Source organism: Cyprinodon tularosa, unplaced genomic scaffold (genome assembly GCF_016077235.1).
Source record: "Cyprinodon tularosa strain WSP-4 unplaced genomic scaffold, ASM1607723v1 ctg311, whole genome shotgun sequence".
Lineage (NCBI taxonomy): Eukaryota > Metazoa > Chordata > Actinopteri > Cyprinodontiformes > Cyprinodontidae > Cyprinodon > Cyprinodon tularosa.
Window position 1 is genome coordinate 375 of NW_024039021.1, and position 12,377 is coordinate 12,751.

The 12,377-nt window shown below is 37.9% G+C and overlaps 1 protein-coding gene across 1 annotated transcript; it reads right to left on the bottom strand.

Moving 5' to 3' along the window:
• Positions 1 to 1,165: 1,165 nt before the first annotated feature.
• Positions 1,166 to 12,236, bottom strand: capn7 (calpain 7; the record flags this gene model as incomplete). Its single annotated transcript, XM_038292407.1, has 14 exons — positions 11,896 to 12,236; positions 11,533 to 11,641; positions 8,775 to 8,932; positions 8,613 to 8,680; positions 8,092 to 8,325; positions 7,792 to 7,878; positions 6,481 to 6,607; positions 6,053 to 6,138; positions 5,868 to 5,961; positions 4,567 to 4,713; positions 4,203 to 4,309; positions 3,993 to 4,113; positions 1,694 to 1,838; positions 1,166 to 1,265 (listed from the first exon to the last, which is right to left on the bottom strand). Coding segments are annotated over exons 1-14 (1,685 nt in total), but the record flags the coding sequence as incomplete, so codon positions are not given.
• Between the last annotated feature and the right edge of the window lie 141 nt (positions 12,237 to 12,377).

Below are 12,377 nucleotides of genomic sequence, written 5' to 3' on the forward strand. Positions count from 1 at the left end.
TCGGCATGTGGCCCCCCTAATAATACGCGGAATAAATATGTGAGATAGTAGTAGGTGGGCCATGCCTTCGGCATGTGGCCCCCCTAATAATACGCGGAATAAATATGTGAGATAGTAGTAGGTGGGCCATGCCTTCGGCATGTGGCCCCCCTAATAATACGCGGAATAAATATGTGAGATAGTAGTAGGTGGGCCATGCCTTCGGCATGTGGCCCCCCTAATAATAATACGCGGAATAAATATGTGCAATAGTAGTAGGTGGGCCATGCCTTCGGCATGTGGCCCCCCTAATAATACGCGGAATAAATATGTGAGATAGTAGTAGGTGGGCCATGCCTTCGGCATGTGGCCCCCCTAATAATACGCGGAATAAATATGTGCAATAGTAATAGGTGGGCCATGCCTTCGGCATGTGGCCCCCCTAATAAATATGTGCAATAGTAATAGGTGGGCCATGCCTTCGGCATGTGGCCCCCCTAATAATACGCGGAATAAATATGTGCAATAGTAATAGGTGGGCCATGCCTTCGGCATGTGGCCCCCCTAATAATACGCGGAATAAATATGTGAGATAGTAGTAGGTGGGCCATGCCTTCGGCATGTGGCCCCCCTAATAATACGCGGAATAAATATGTGAGATAGTAGTAGGTGGGCCATGCCTTCGGCATGTGGCCCCCCTAATAATACGCGGAATAAATATGTGCAATAGTAGTAGGTGGGCCATGCCTTCGGCATGTGGCCCCCCTAATAATACGCGGAATAAATATGTGCAATAGTAGTAGGTGGGCCATGCCTTCGGCATGTGGCCCCCCTAATAAATATGTGCAATAGTAATAGGTGGGCCATGCCTTCGGCATGTGGCCCCCCTAATAATACGCGGAATAAATATGTGCAATAGTAGTAGGTGGGCCATGCCTTCGGCATGTGGCCCCCCTAATAATAATAATACGCAGAATAAATATGTGCAATAGTAATAGGTGGGCCATGCCTTCGGCATGTGGCCCCCCTAATAATAAGCATGGACTAATAAAATAATTACGCATATGTTCTTAGTCCATGCTATAATAAAACAGGAACGGGAAAATCAATCCAAATTTATGGTGCAGATCCCTAAAGACATTCATGTAAAACACAATCTTGTGTTGCATTCAGTACACAAACATACCTGTGAATGCAGGAGGAGTCTTTAAACAGTGCTGGGTTCCAGCTTAGATAAATGACATCATAATACTGACAGAGATCCTCCCATGCAATCCAGAAAACCCCTAAAAATGATACAAAAAATTTTAATTAGAAGGATTGTTCATTGTTAGAACATCTGACATAGATTGCAGGACAAATTGGGATTTTTAATACAACAATCCAAAAAGGACACTTTACAGGTTTCTCATTGTCTTCTTATAAATATAATTTTTATCTACTTTGGTTTCTCATTAAATGTGTTTAGTGGTTTCATGTCTATCCTTCTGTCGTGAAACTCTGTAAAACACTTGATTTAAGTTCTCTGTGAATTAACATTGACTGACTGATTAATTAAACACCTGCTCTCACTTTAAAGAGAATAAAAGATGCTTCACATCCTGGAGAGTTTCTAAGTGAACAAATTAAAGCGATTGTTTTGTTTTATATCACGCCCTCCCTTTTTGATTCCTAAAATGTTAGAAGGATTATGTATGCAGCATCATGAATATACCATTATCAAACTTCTGTGCCGTCTTGGGGTCAAAGTTGAGGTATTTAAGGAGCTCCGGCGTCCAGTTTTTCTCATCCCGCTCGCTGTAGCGCCCCTTCCAACGCAGATGACTCCATGGATTTTTCAGCTGCAGGAAACGCATTCCCTACAAGTGTAAAAGACACAGAGAAGCAGATTTAATCTTCGTACTCTAGCTGCTGAATTACCAAACCAAATCTTAGGAAGCAATGCAAGCTGTAGGACTTGATATGGAGGATAACAAGTTCCCGTCCTTATACTGCCAGTTTTAGATGCAGCAATTCTTTGGGAAAGCTGACTTATAAGGAGAGGCGTCAAGTAATGAAGTATGGAGGATAAAAAGTGCCAAAATTAAATAAATAAATACAGCATTAAATAAATAATTAAATGTGTAATTCATTAAATAAATAAGGAATTAAATATATAAATGTGTCATTAATTTAATAAGATACGTCTTCATTTTATAAAAAAAATATATATAATTATTTCAGTGTGCATTTAATTATTTCATGGTCCTGTGTCGCAGTGCATCGAAATCATTAAAACAATCTGTCAAATTCACCCATCAAAGTTAGGGGGCGGGGTTAACGCGAATCGAGTTGCCACCTACTTTGTCAGAGTATGTTCACAACCTGTGGATCACAGTCTCTGTAATCGATTTGCTTCGCCTTAATGTGCAGGGTGACCAATCAGGTGTTAAAGGAATAGTACACCCAAAACATGATTAGCCTTCATTTTCTACTCACCCCCATGCTGAACAACACTCTGGAGTACTTTTTTGATATCTCAAATGCATCTGGAGATCTGGGAGGCTTCTTGCTGTCTGCTGACATTCAAATAATGGAGGTCTGTGGCGCCCGAGGCAGAAAGGTCCATAAAAGTCCACAAAAAACGTGTCAATATTCCTCCATACTACTGCGCACTTTCATCTGGTTTGGTCTGCCGGCTTCCGTAGCGTCGTGATCGCGCATGTGCGCGCTTTCAGGAAATCCTATACACTACTGTTTAAGCTCTAAAAACATTCTAAATGACTTCGTTTCGAGTAAATTCTGGATGCTACCCACTCAGGACACTTGGAATACATTGGACGAGCAGTATGGAGGAATATTGACACGTTTTTTGTGGACTTTTATGGACCTTTCTGTCTCGGTCACCATAGACCTCCATTATTTGAATGTCAGCAGACAGCAAGAAGCCTCCCAGATCTCCAGATGCATTTGAGATATCAAAAAAGTACTCCAGAGTGTTGTTCAGCATGGGGGTGAGTAGAAAATGAAGGCTAATCATGTTTTGGGTGTACTATTCCTTTAAGATAACCGCCCCCTAACTTTGATGGGTGAGTTTCTTTTAATGGTTTCGATGCACTGCGACACAGGACCATGAAATAATTAAATGCACACTGAAATAATTATATATATAAATATATATATATATATTTTTTTTTATAAAATGAAGACGTATTTTATTAAATTAATGACACATTTATATATTTAATTCCTTATTTATTTAATGAATTACACATTTAATTAATTGTTTATTGCTGTATTTATTTATTTCATTGTGGCACTTTTTATCCTCCATAATGAAGTACAAATACTTTGTTACTGTACTTAAGTACACTTTTTAGGTATCTATACTTTACTCCATTATTTTTTTCCTACTTCTGACTTCTACTCATCACATTTTCACACAAGTATCTGTACTTTCTATGCCTTGCATTTTTAAAACAAACGTTACTCGTTACTCTTGGCTTCGGTTTAATGTTTATGTATAAATATTTATTTCACGTCATCTGCACAGTCTAATGCAGATCTTCAGAAGCAAGCAGGTGTTCTTCAAATTGCAAACGTAAATTGTCTATGCCATGCTACAATGTTGGATTCAGAAAAACATGTTGAAATGTCTGAAAGGTCGGACACAGGCGAGAGCGAATCGGGAGACGGAGACCAACAAGACCTCCCTTATCCTTGGCCCTATCTCAAAGAAATTTTTCAAAATAGTAGAAAAATTGAGCTTTAAGTTCATATAGTGGCATCTGCTTGATACTTTTTTATTTTAAGTAGTTTTTGGAGCACATGCTTTTTCACTTCTACTTGAGTAAAGAGGTCAAGTTGATACTACAATTTTTACCAGAGTGTTTTTAAACTGCAGTATCTATAGTTCTACTTAAGTAACAAATGTGTGGACTTTTGACACCACTGCTTATAAGGGTGAAATCCTTTAAAAGTATCGGGTCAGCTAGATGTTCTCCATGCTTATGAATAAATTGACCTGAACTAACCTTGTATTCCCTGATGTCAAGAACTGCATAGGCATGTGTTGGCACCAAACCCCATCTATCACCTTCCTCCTCTGTCATCACCCCCGTCGCCGTGGTGATGAGACAGTCCCCCCTGTGGAATCTGAACACAGAGGCCAAGTTAAAAAAAGGAAGACGTCTCAGAAGTTAAACACAGGAGCGACTAAAATAGAGCCGTCTGTGTGTTATTACCTTTGGAAGAGCATGCGGAAGGTGTCTTCCTTGTTGAAGGACTGATTGTCAGAGTGCATAGCAATGCGCTCAGGGATCCAGCCAGTGAGTGCATGCAGATCGATATTCTGTAAAAAAGAAAGCTTAAATATTTATCTTGAAAAGCAAAAAGTTTGGTGTCAAATATAAATATATGTTTGTGTACAGGACATAATATAAAAAGAAATAAGAAAAGATCCAAATGAATCACATTCCAATTAATAGAGTCTACATTTTAGATGAGCAACTTGTGCTTTTTTTTTTCTTTTTAGGAAGCAGATACAATAACAATACAATGACTGGAAAACAGTTTAAAACCGTAGGCGCTACCCTCCAATGCACTCACCGAGTTGGAGCCAGGGAAATCGTAGCCACCCATCACCTTCATGTAAGCCTTCTCTATCAGGGAAACCCACAGCTCATTGCGGTTGCTGGAGTAGGAGCAGAGCAGCTCTCCGTTACGATCCACCGGAAGGTAGTCATCTATGATCACCTGAAGAAAGAGAAATACCAACATCCATGGAGGAACATGAGTAAAATAAAAAATGTAGACATATTGTCTTTTACAGGGTTCCTACAGCATAAGGCAATTTAATTCAATACTTTTTAATGCCACTTGAAATAAAAATCTAAGATCAAATTCAAAAGAAACACAAGAAAAACCTGCTTACGACAACTTAACCCAAAGGTTTATTTTAACATAAACCACTGCACTAATGTTTCAAATTTTGAAAAGCCTCCCATACAGGAAGAAAGCTAAAAACAAACAAATGACAGATATATTTGAGCAATTATTTAACTGAATTCACAAACATTTGTTTTAGCAGGGAACGAAACAAATCAGTTTTAAAGCCACAACATAACCAGTGCTTAGTCTTTTTTGCAGCTATTTTTCTTTGTATCGTTTTCTTAGTATGTTTGATTTGGTGATAAGTGGAGGCGTTGCAGAGACAAGGGTGGAACAAAACTGTGAAATACCGGCTGTTTCTCGGTAACTCCATTTTGACGATTTGTGTTTCGCGTTTCGCATGTGCGACTCCACTGCCTTAATTCCCATCGTTCCGAGCTTGAACGACTTCTTGCACAAAATCCACTGAGCCTCATGTATGTTCCCTGGTTTTAGCCATGGAGGAAACTCTTGGCTGGAGACAAATTTGGTTACATTTACACTTGCTCATATTTTCCAGACAAAAAGCTAATGGCGCATCTCCCAAATGTCCCGGCCGCAACAACGCTTTTATTGGTTCCACTATCGGGACGGAACCAATAATGGCGAGCCATTATTTTTTTTAAATAAAAAAAAAATTGTCAATTTTAATGTTTTATTTAGATTACAAAAATAAATCGTAATAAAAATAATCCTATTTATGATGTTTTAAAAATTAAGACCTACTAAAGATTGATTTAAGACGTTTTAATACCAATTAAGGCCTTAGTTTTTTATTTTGAAGAATTCAATGCCTTTTAAGACTTTTTAAGGACACGCAGTAACCCTGTTTTAATTCGTGACTACCTTTACAGCTTAGTGCATTTTTATAGAATAAACTAACTATCTTCCAACTTTTGAATAAGGTTTATGGGATCCTATTAGTTTGATATTAGTAGATTTTTCTTCAATAATACTGTGAGTTGGTTTTCTATGGTAACCTTTCTGGGCACTCCATTGATGTGAAGTTTGACCATGTACTTTCCACAGGGGTTATACTCTGGTTCTCCTCGCCTGTTCTGAGGGTAGATGATGCTGCAGGGGAGAAAAAAACAAACAGATTTCAGTTCTTATGTTCTATGTAAGCCGAATGCTGTTGCAATGAAAAAAGAAGCTGCAGTCATACCTGGTGATGAGTTTCTTGTTGTAGCGCCTCTCATAAGCTGCACTGATGGCCAGTGAAGCCACAAATGAACAGTCAGAGACCACCGTCTAAACAAACATGGGTAATTCAAGACACACAACGTGCAATTAGCTTTTCAGAGCCATCAGAAATCACTTTTTATCACTGGTAGCATCGGTTCTCAGTGAAACTGAAAACTGTTTCAGTGTCGTGCATCAATCTGGGCTTTGACTTTAAAAACGAATGTTCTGTTCTGCTTTAAATGCTCTATACCTGTGATGATGTTGCACCACCTACTGGGTAATTTGGACATTACATATCAATGATATTAGCTTTATTCAGAATAAATGAAAGATTAAAGAATAAAAAGTGTGAAGGAATAACTTTCTATACTGAAAACATCAGCATATGAGTTGGAATGAGTTGCGAACCTGTTTGATGCTGAAGCTGGACACAGACATGATCATGGTGGGATTATTGCAGATCTCATCTGGCCGAACCCAGCGGGAGAAGATGGCTTTCTGTTTGGGAGAAAGAGCAAGTTTCCCAGTTTTGTCCCTGTAAGAAAAAAAAAAGATAACTAAAAATGTTTAAATCATTTCAAAAGAAGCATTCAGCAAAAGGCTTAGTTCAACAAGCCAATTTACTCTGAATCAGAAAAAACTTTACTGTGTAAGTGTGTTACACAAAAAAAAGGATTTTTGGTTTGGTGTGACACATTGGTAAAAAATGCAAGTGAAGGAAAGGAAGGAAATATATAATTTAAACAGGCATATGCAAGTTATACAGGAATGTTATGAGGATAATAAAAGGTTTTACTGCAACTTTTTGCAAAGGAAAAGCACTGAAACTGGTATTAAAAGTAAACAGTACTAATAATACAAAAATAGATTTAGCAGAAACAAGATATATAATTTAAATCTAAATTATTTATTTAAACGAGACAAAAGCATCTGATTCTTCATATCTGGCATCCAAATATCGTTTATTATTAATTTTTAACAATGTTTAACAGAATGTAGCAACCACTCTAGAGATGTTTTACTGAACAGAAAGATGAATTATATTTTAATGAATAATATTTTTTCACTTTTGCATGTGAATAATTTTGGTGCAGAAACTTTTTTGGACAGGACCGTAACCTTAAAAGGCATCTTTGAGGTGAGTTACAACAGAGATTCTGGTTCTGGTTGTCTCATTTAACAATCGGCACACCTCTGAACCATGAGGAAGACGTTTACAGAATAGTTAAAGCTGCTGGGAAAAGGGAACATCAACAAACTCCACACTAAAAAAACAATTATTTAGGTCATCAGAGATTCACGTACATGGGAAATTATACCGCTACTTTTGGTGATATAGTTTTTTTTCCATACCCATTCCATGTTTTTTCATTGTTTGAGTTAAGCTTATTACTATGACATATACTGGAAAAATAAGAGTTCCATGTCAATATCCCGTAATGTTTTGATGACAGAATAGGGATTTTTAGTTCATTCGTAAAAAATTTATGAATCCTACTTATGAAGTTTTTAACTTTTTACTGATTGACTGAGCTTTAAATGTTTTGTGTTTTTTTTTTTTTTTATGTGGAGAAACCAGTTCAGTTAGATGTTTGGCTTTTTTCCCTCATTGTGTGGATAGTCCATTTTCAGTTTTTATTAACTGAAGTAAACGTTTACACTTTAGATTCGATGGCAATAAATCTTTAAAGCCGAGTGACAATAAGGACTAAAACTCACGAGAACGGTACAGGGAAGGCAAATCGCTCCTTTAAGTCCACACTCATGAAGGGCATATAGGCAATGCCATTGATTGTAGATGTACTCCTGCAAAGGTAGGCAGAGCAGAACTGATTAAAAACATTGAAACTGATAACAGAAATCTTCCACACCGGTAGAAGTCATTGCTGACCAGAGTTTCTAACCCCAGACGGTTTTATAAAAAAAATATACAAATAAAAATGCAATGACACGATACATTTGGTTCCTCTGACTCATAACATAAAGAGCTTTGTTAGATCGTTTCATTAACCATCTCACCTGAGGACCTCGATCTCCTCAGCTGTGTACCGTTGACCCTGGGGCTCACTGGACTGAACCGCTCTGATTGGTTGAGGCTGTGGTCGGTCGTGGACTGAGAAGTCTGGCCCGAGAGGGAAGAACTGACGAACCGGTCCGCTTGAACCGCCGCTGGACTTGGTTCCTGGAGGCCCTGTTCTGTCCTGAGACTGTGCCGAGGTTGACTTGGATTGCGACTCTTTAAGACCTTCAGCTCTGCAGAAACATTTGGGAAACATACAGGATGTCAGAATTATACTTTTAGTTGTTTTAAACAAATATACTGTTTTTAATTATCATTACCTGAAAATAATAATAAAGGACATTGAAGGTAAACTAACTAAGCATGAAAATGGGACTTTAAATATTCATAACACTTTGTCAAAGCTCTTTTAAATACTTCTGACTGATATGGAGAAAAAGGATTTAAGGCTTTCAAATCAAAGGTTTAAAAGTGTTTAATGTCTAGTTGGCTGAGGGTTCAGGTCGGCACTAGATCTGACCTGTCCAAAGCTTGACGTGCCAGCTGCTTCAGCTTCGTCTGAAGAGTCTGATCTGATGACTCGTTCGACTGACAGGAAAAAACAGAAAGGAGGAATAAATAACATATGGTTTACCATCAATGACTTTGAAAAGGACAAACATTTATACGGAGGGAAAAATACCGTCTTTATGCAGAGCTCCACGGCCTGAGTGTACAGCTCTATAGCTTCATCACCGTTCCCCTTCTCATCTTCCTCAAAGGCCTGAGTTACCAGGAAGTGGGCGCGCTCTAGGTCCACCTGGTGGCGGGATTTCAGCGGGTCGATCTTCTCAGACTGGACTGGATTAGAAGTTTAATGAAATTAAAATACAGGAAGTTTGTTCAGCTAAACTGATTAGACTGTTGTTTACTTGAAATGAGAACATACTGTCCCCAATTATTATTTTATTTTCATTGTAATGGGTTAATTTACAATAAATGGGCAAAATACATATCAAAATTCCAAAAAAGTAAAAAAAAAACACTCCACTGGACTTGGTTTCCAAGTTTGAAGACTTTTTGTTTCCCATCCAGGAAGCTTTTTCAATTCAAAATGTCAGAATACATATCAAAATCTTAAAGGCCTTTAAAAAAAAAAAGATTTCAGTTCTAAATCTTATACACAGAGCTAAACTCTGGGCAGTAGTTGTCAAAAACAGCGTATACTCCAGCCATCTGTGGACACACCCATGTCAACAAAGATCCAGCCGCAGGGAGCAGAAACCAGTGGAAAACTACAGTCAAACATCTAATGTTAAAAGCACTTCAGAGCTTAGAAAACATTATTCCATAAAGATCTAATACCTGCAACAAAAAGCAAACACCTCAGGAAATGATAATAAAAACTATGAAACTATAGGTAGAAAAAATAGAATAAAAAAAGGGAAAAAGGGAAGCAGTTCAGTACTACATTATACTACACAGAAAACTCAATAGAAAAGTTATTTTTGAAAGTAAGCGATGAAAGTCTAGTTTTCCGTGTGAAACAAGCTCCATAGGGATCACTGCAAGGGTTAAATTCAGTGAACTGGTCAGATCAGAATAGACATAAGACAACATGCAAATTATTACATGTGATGGAACATTTATACATCTCTCTGAAAACATTTTCCTAAGAGGGATGTTTTTAATCTTTAGCAGGGATGTTATTAGAGGAATTGAGATGTTATAAAACCTAGTAGAGACATTTGAATATGGCAAGGATTCTACAAAATATCCATCGCTACCAAAGAGCGGTTTAGATATAAGTATATCCATGTGTTGAATTGGTAAAGTTAAAATCTAGCCTGAAACAAACTGAGAATCTGTAGGAAAAAATAAAATCTGATGTTTAACCACTGGATCTATATCCAGTCTGTCTGAGCTTAAGCTATTTTACAAAGAATTGGCATAATTTTCCGTCTCTCGATATGCTTTATTTAGTTACTGCCTGAGAGGACTTTCAGCTGCAACATCAACAAAAGCTGATCCTAGAAAACAGTAAGCATGTATGATGGGTTTTTCAATCATGTTTTCCCCAAGTTTGTCTAATAAAGGTCATTTTAGGCCAATGCCTATCAGTCCAACCAATCCTTGATATGTGCTGCCCATATATTTGGGTCGATTCTACGACCCAAATATATCTTACTCCATTTACTTGATAAAAAAGTGTTATAAGTTAAATTAATCTTACAAAAGTCTCAATTTATTAAGAAATCAAAAAGAACACTAATGATGGAGAGCGATTGAATGCAGTGGCAATGCATGTGCCTCAAGTGTCCTTACAGGTATAGAGGACAATCTTTTATTTCTGGGTGGATCATCAAAATAATGGTCCTCCTAATTGCAATCATTCTGGTGATATGTTTATGTAAGACCGTCCTACGTGCTCACCCTGTTAGCTATCTTTTTCTGGACATGCACACTTCAGTGCGTATATCTTTGGTGAGCTACAGTATCAGACAGTTATTGCCACTACCCCACAGGGGCGACTAACAACAAAGATGGCTCAGGCACCACGCAATGAAGGATGAGTTACTACCAATGGGGAGTAAAAAGCAGTGATTATCTGTCTGAACGGTAAGTTAAAGGAAAATTCCCTTTTTTTAACACTTTTAGCCCATTTTCTGTAGTGTCCAGGATGAAATCGAATGATCAACACCAAAATTTTGACAATTGGCCCTGTCTCTGCTATTTGGCTCATGCAGAATCCCCCTCTGGCTGCTTCAGAATGGCTTCCATAGTGCATGTCCGATAATGTCCTTAAAACAACCTTAAACGTTCTTTTTTTAAAATATGCTACTCACCGGGTCGTCAGCGCTGTTCAATGACGTTCCCAAAAAAGTTTCGTGAAGAAAAACCGTTCCTGTCTTGTTTTATTTAGCATTTTGTAAGTTTACGAAAAAGTCCACCATAAAGTCCCTGCTCTATTTAGTAATTGGGGGATTTAGTAAGCTTGTATGAGCTATGAGAGCAGCTACTTTTAAAAAGAGCGTGCACAAGGAGAAATGGGCTTGTGCACCCGGGTACAGGGTTGTGCAAGAGCATTTATTTTTAAGTGGAGAGGGCTGGTCTTTTAAAAAAGAAACCTTTAAAGCAGCAATGCATAAATAAACTGCATGCATGTGTCAGCTGATATCGATACAAGAAAACAACCGGAATATTGTTCAAATGTCAGACTGCCAATGTATCAGCCTGTATTCACAACTATCCACTACTTTGTCTTGGGCTGGGACATATATTTACGGTAATAAAAATACAATATTTGTGGATTTAAAGTGTCAAAATATGAACATGGATAAAAATATGACTACAAAGCCTGGTAAAAAGAATATGGAAACAATCTTTACCGACTACTGCTTTGGTTTACAGGTGAAAACAACAGGAAGGAATTATTTTTGACAGCTTTCAGAGGACTTTACCTGCATTGTGGAGGGCTTGAACCCGGTTCAAATATTCATTCACTTTGTCCTGGAGCCCTTCCAGTTTGGACCCTGCCATTCCAGCATAGATCAAAGCCTGGGCTGCCTCCTATAACACACAATTACTGTTCATTTAATGGTTCTTTTTTATTATTATTAATAAAAAGTAACTGAACAATAACAACATGCCAGAAAAAAAAATATAATCACTATTTAAAAAGATTTTACTAGAACTTGCCAAACAAACAGAAAAAAATATAAAACTGTCACAGTAAAAGTGGACTTTGAACTCACAGGACAAACACAGCTAAATGCTAACCACGACAGCTAGCAGCTGTTAAAGTGAAAACTTCAGCTACCTACCTTATAATAAAAAACAGCCTCATTATATTTGGCCTTTTGGTCATAGGTCACAGCCGCTTTGGCAAATTTGAAAGCATCGTGTTCCAGCGCTGTACAATCCATGTTGAAGCAAACTTTAATGGCTAGCTCCCTGCTAGCCAGCGAACAGGGCAGCTAACCACTGTGTTAGGGCAAATGTCTATCTTCATTCAGCACGCAGGTTTTCTTCATCAGCTCGGACTGTACATATTGGACGCTCTTCTTTCTCTTCTTTACGGTAAAAGACAAGAAGACGCGGATTAAAAGTTCAGCTTCTCCTTATGACTAAAAACACCAGCAAACATCAAAACAATACTGGCGTTTCCGGGGGAAAAAACCGACCGCGCAGCCGCAATAGAGACTCAGCCTCAGCTGTATCATGGTGCGTTTACTGAAAACAGGAAAAGGATGTTTCTAAATTACCACTACCCTAATTTAAACTTTAAAAAAGAAAAAAATACATC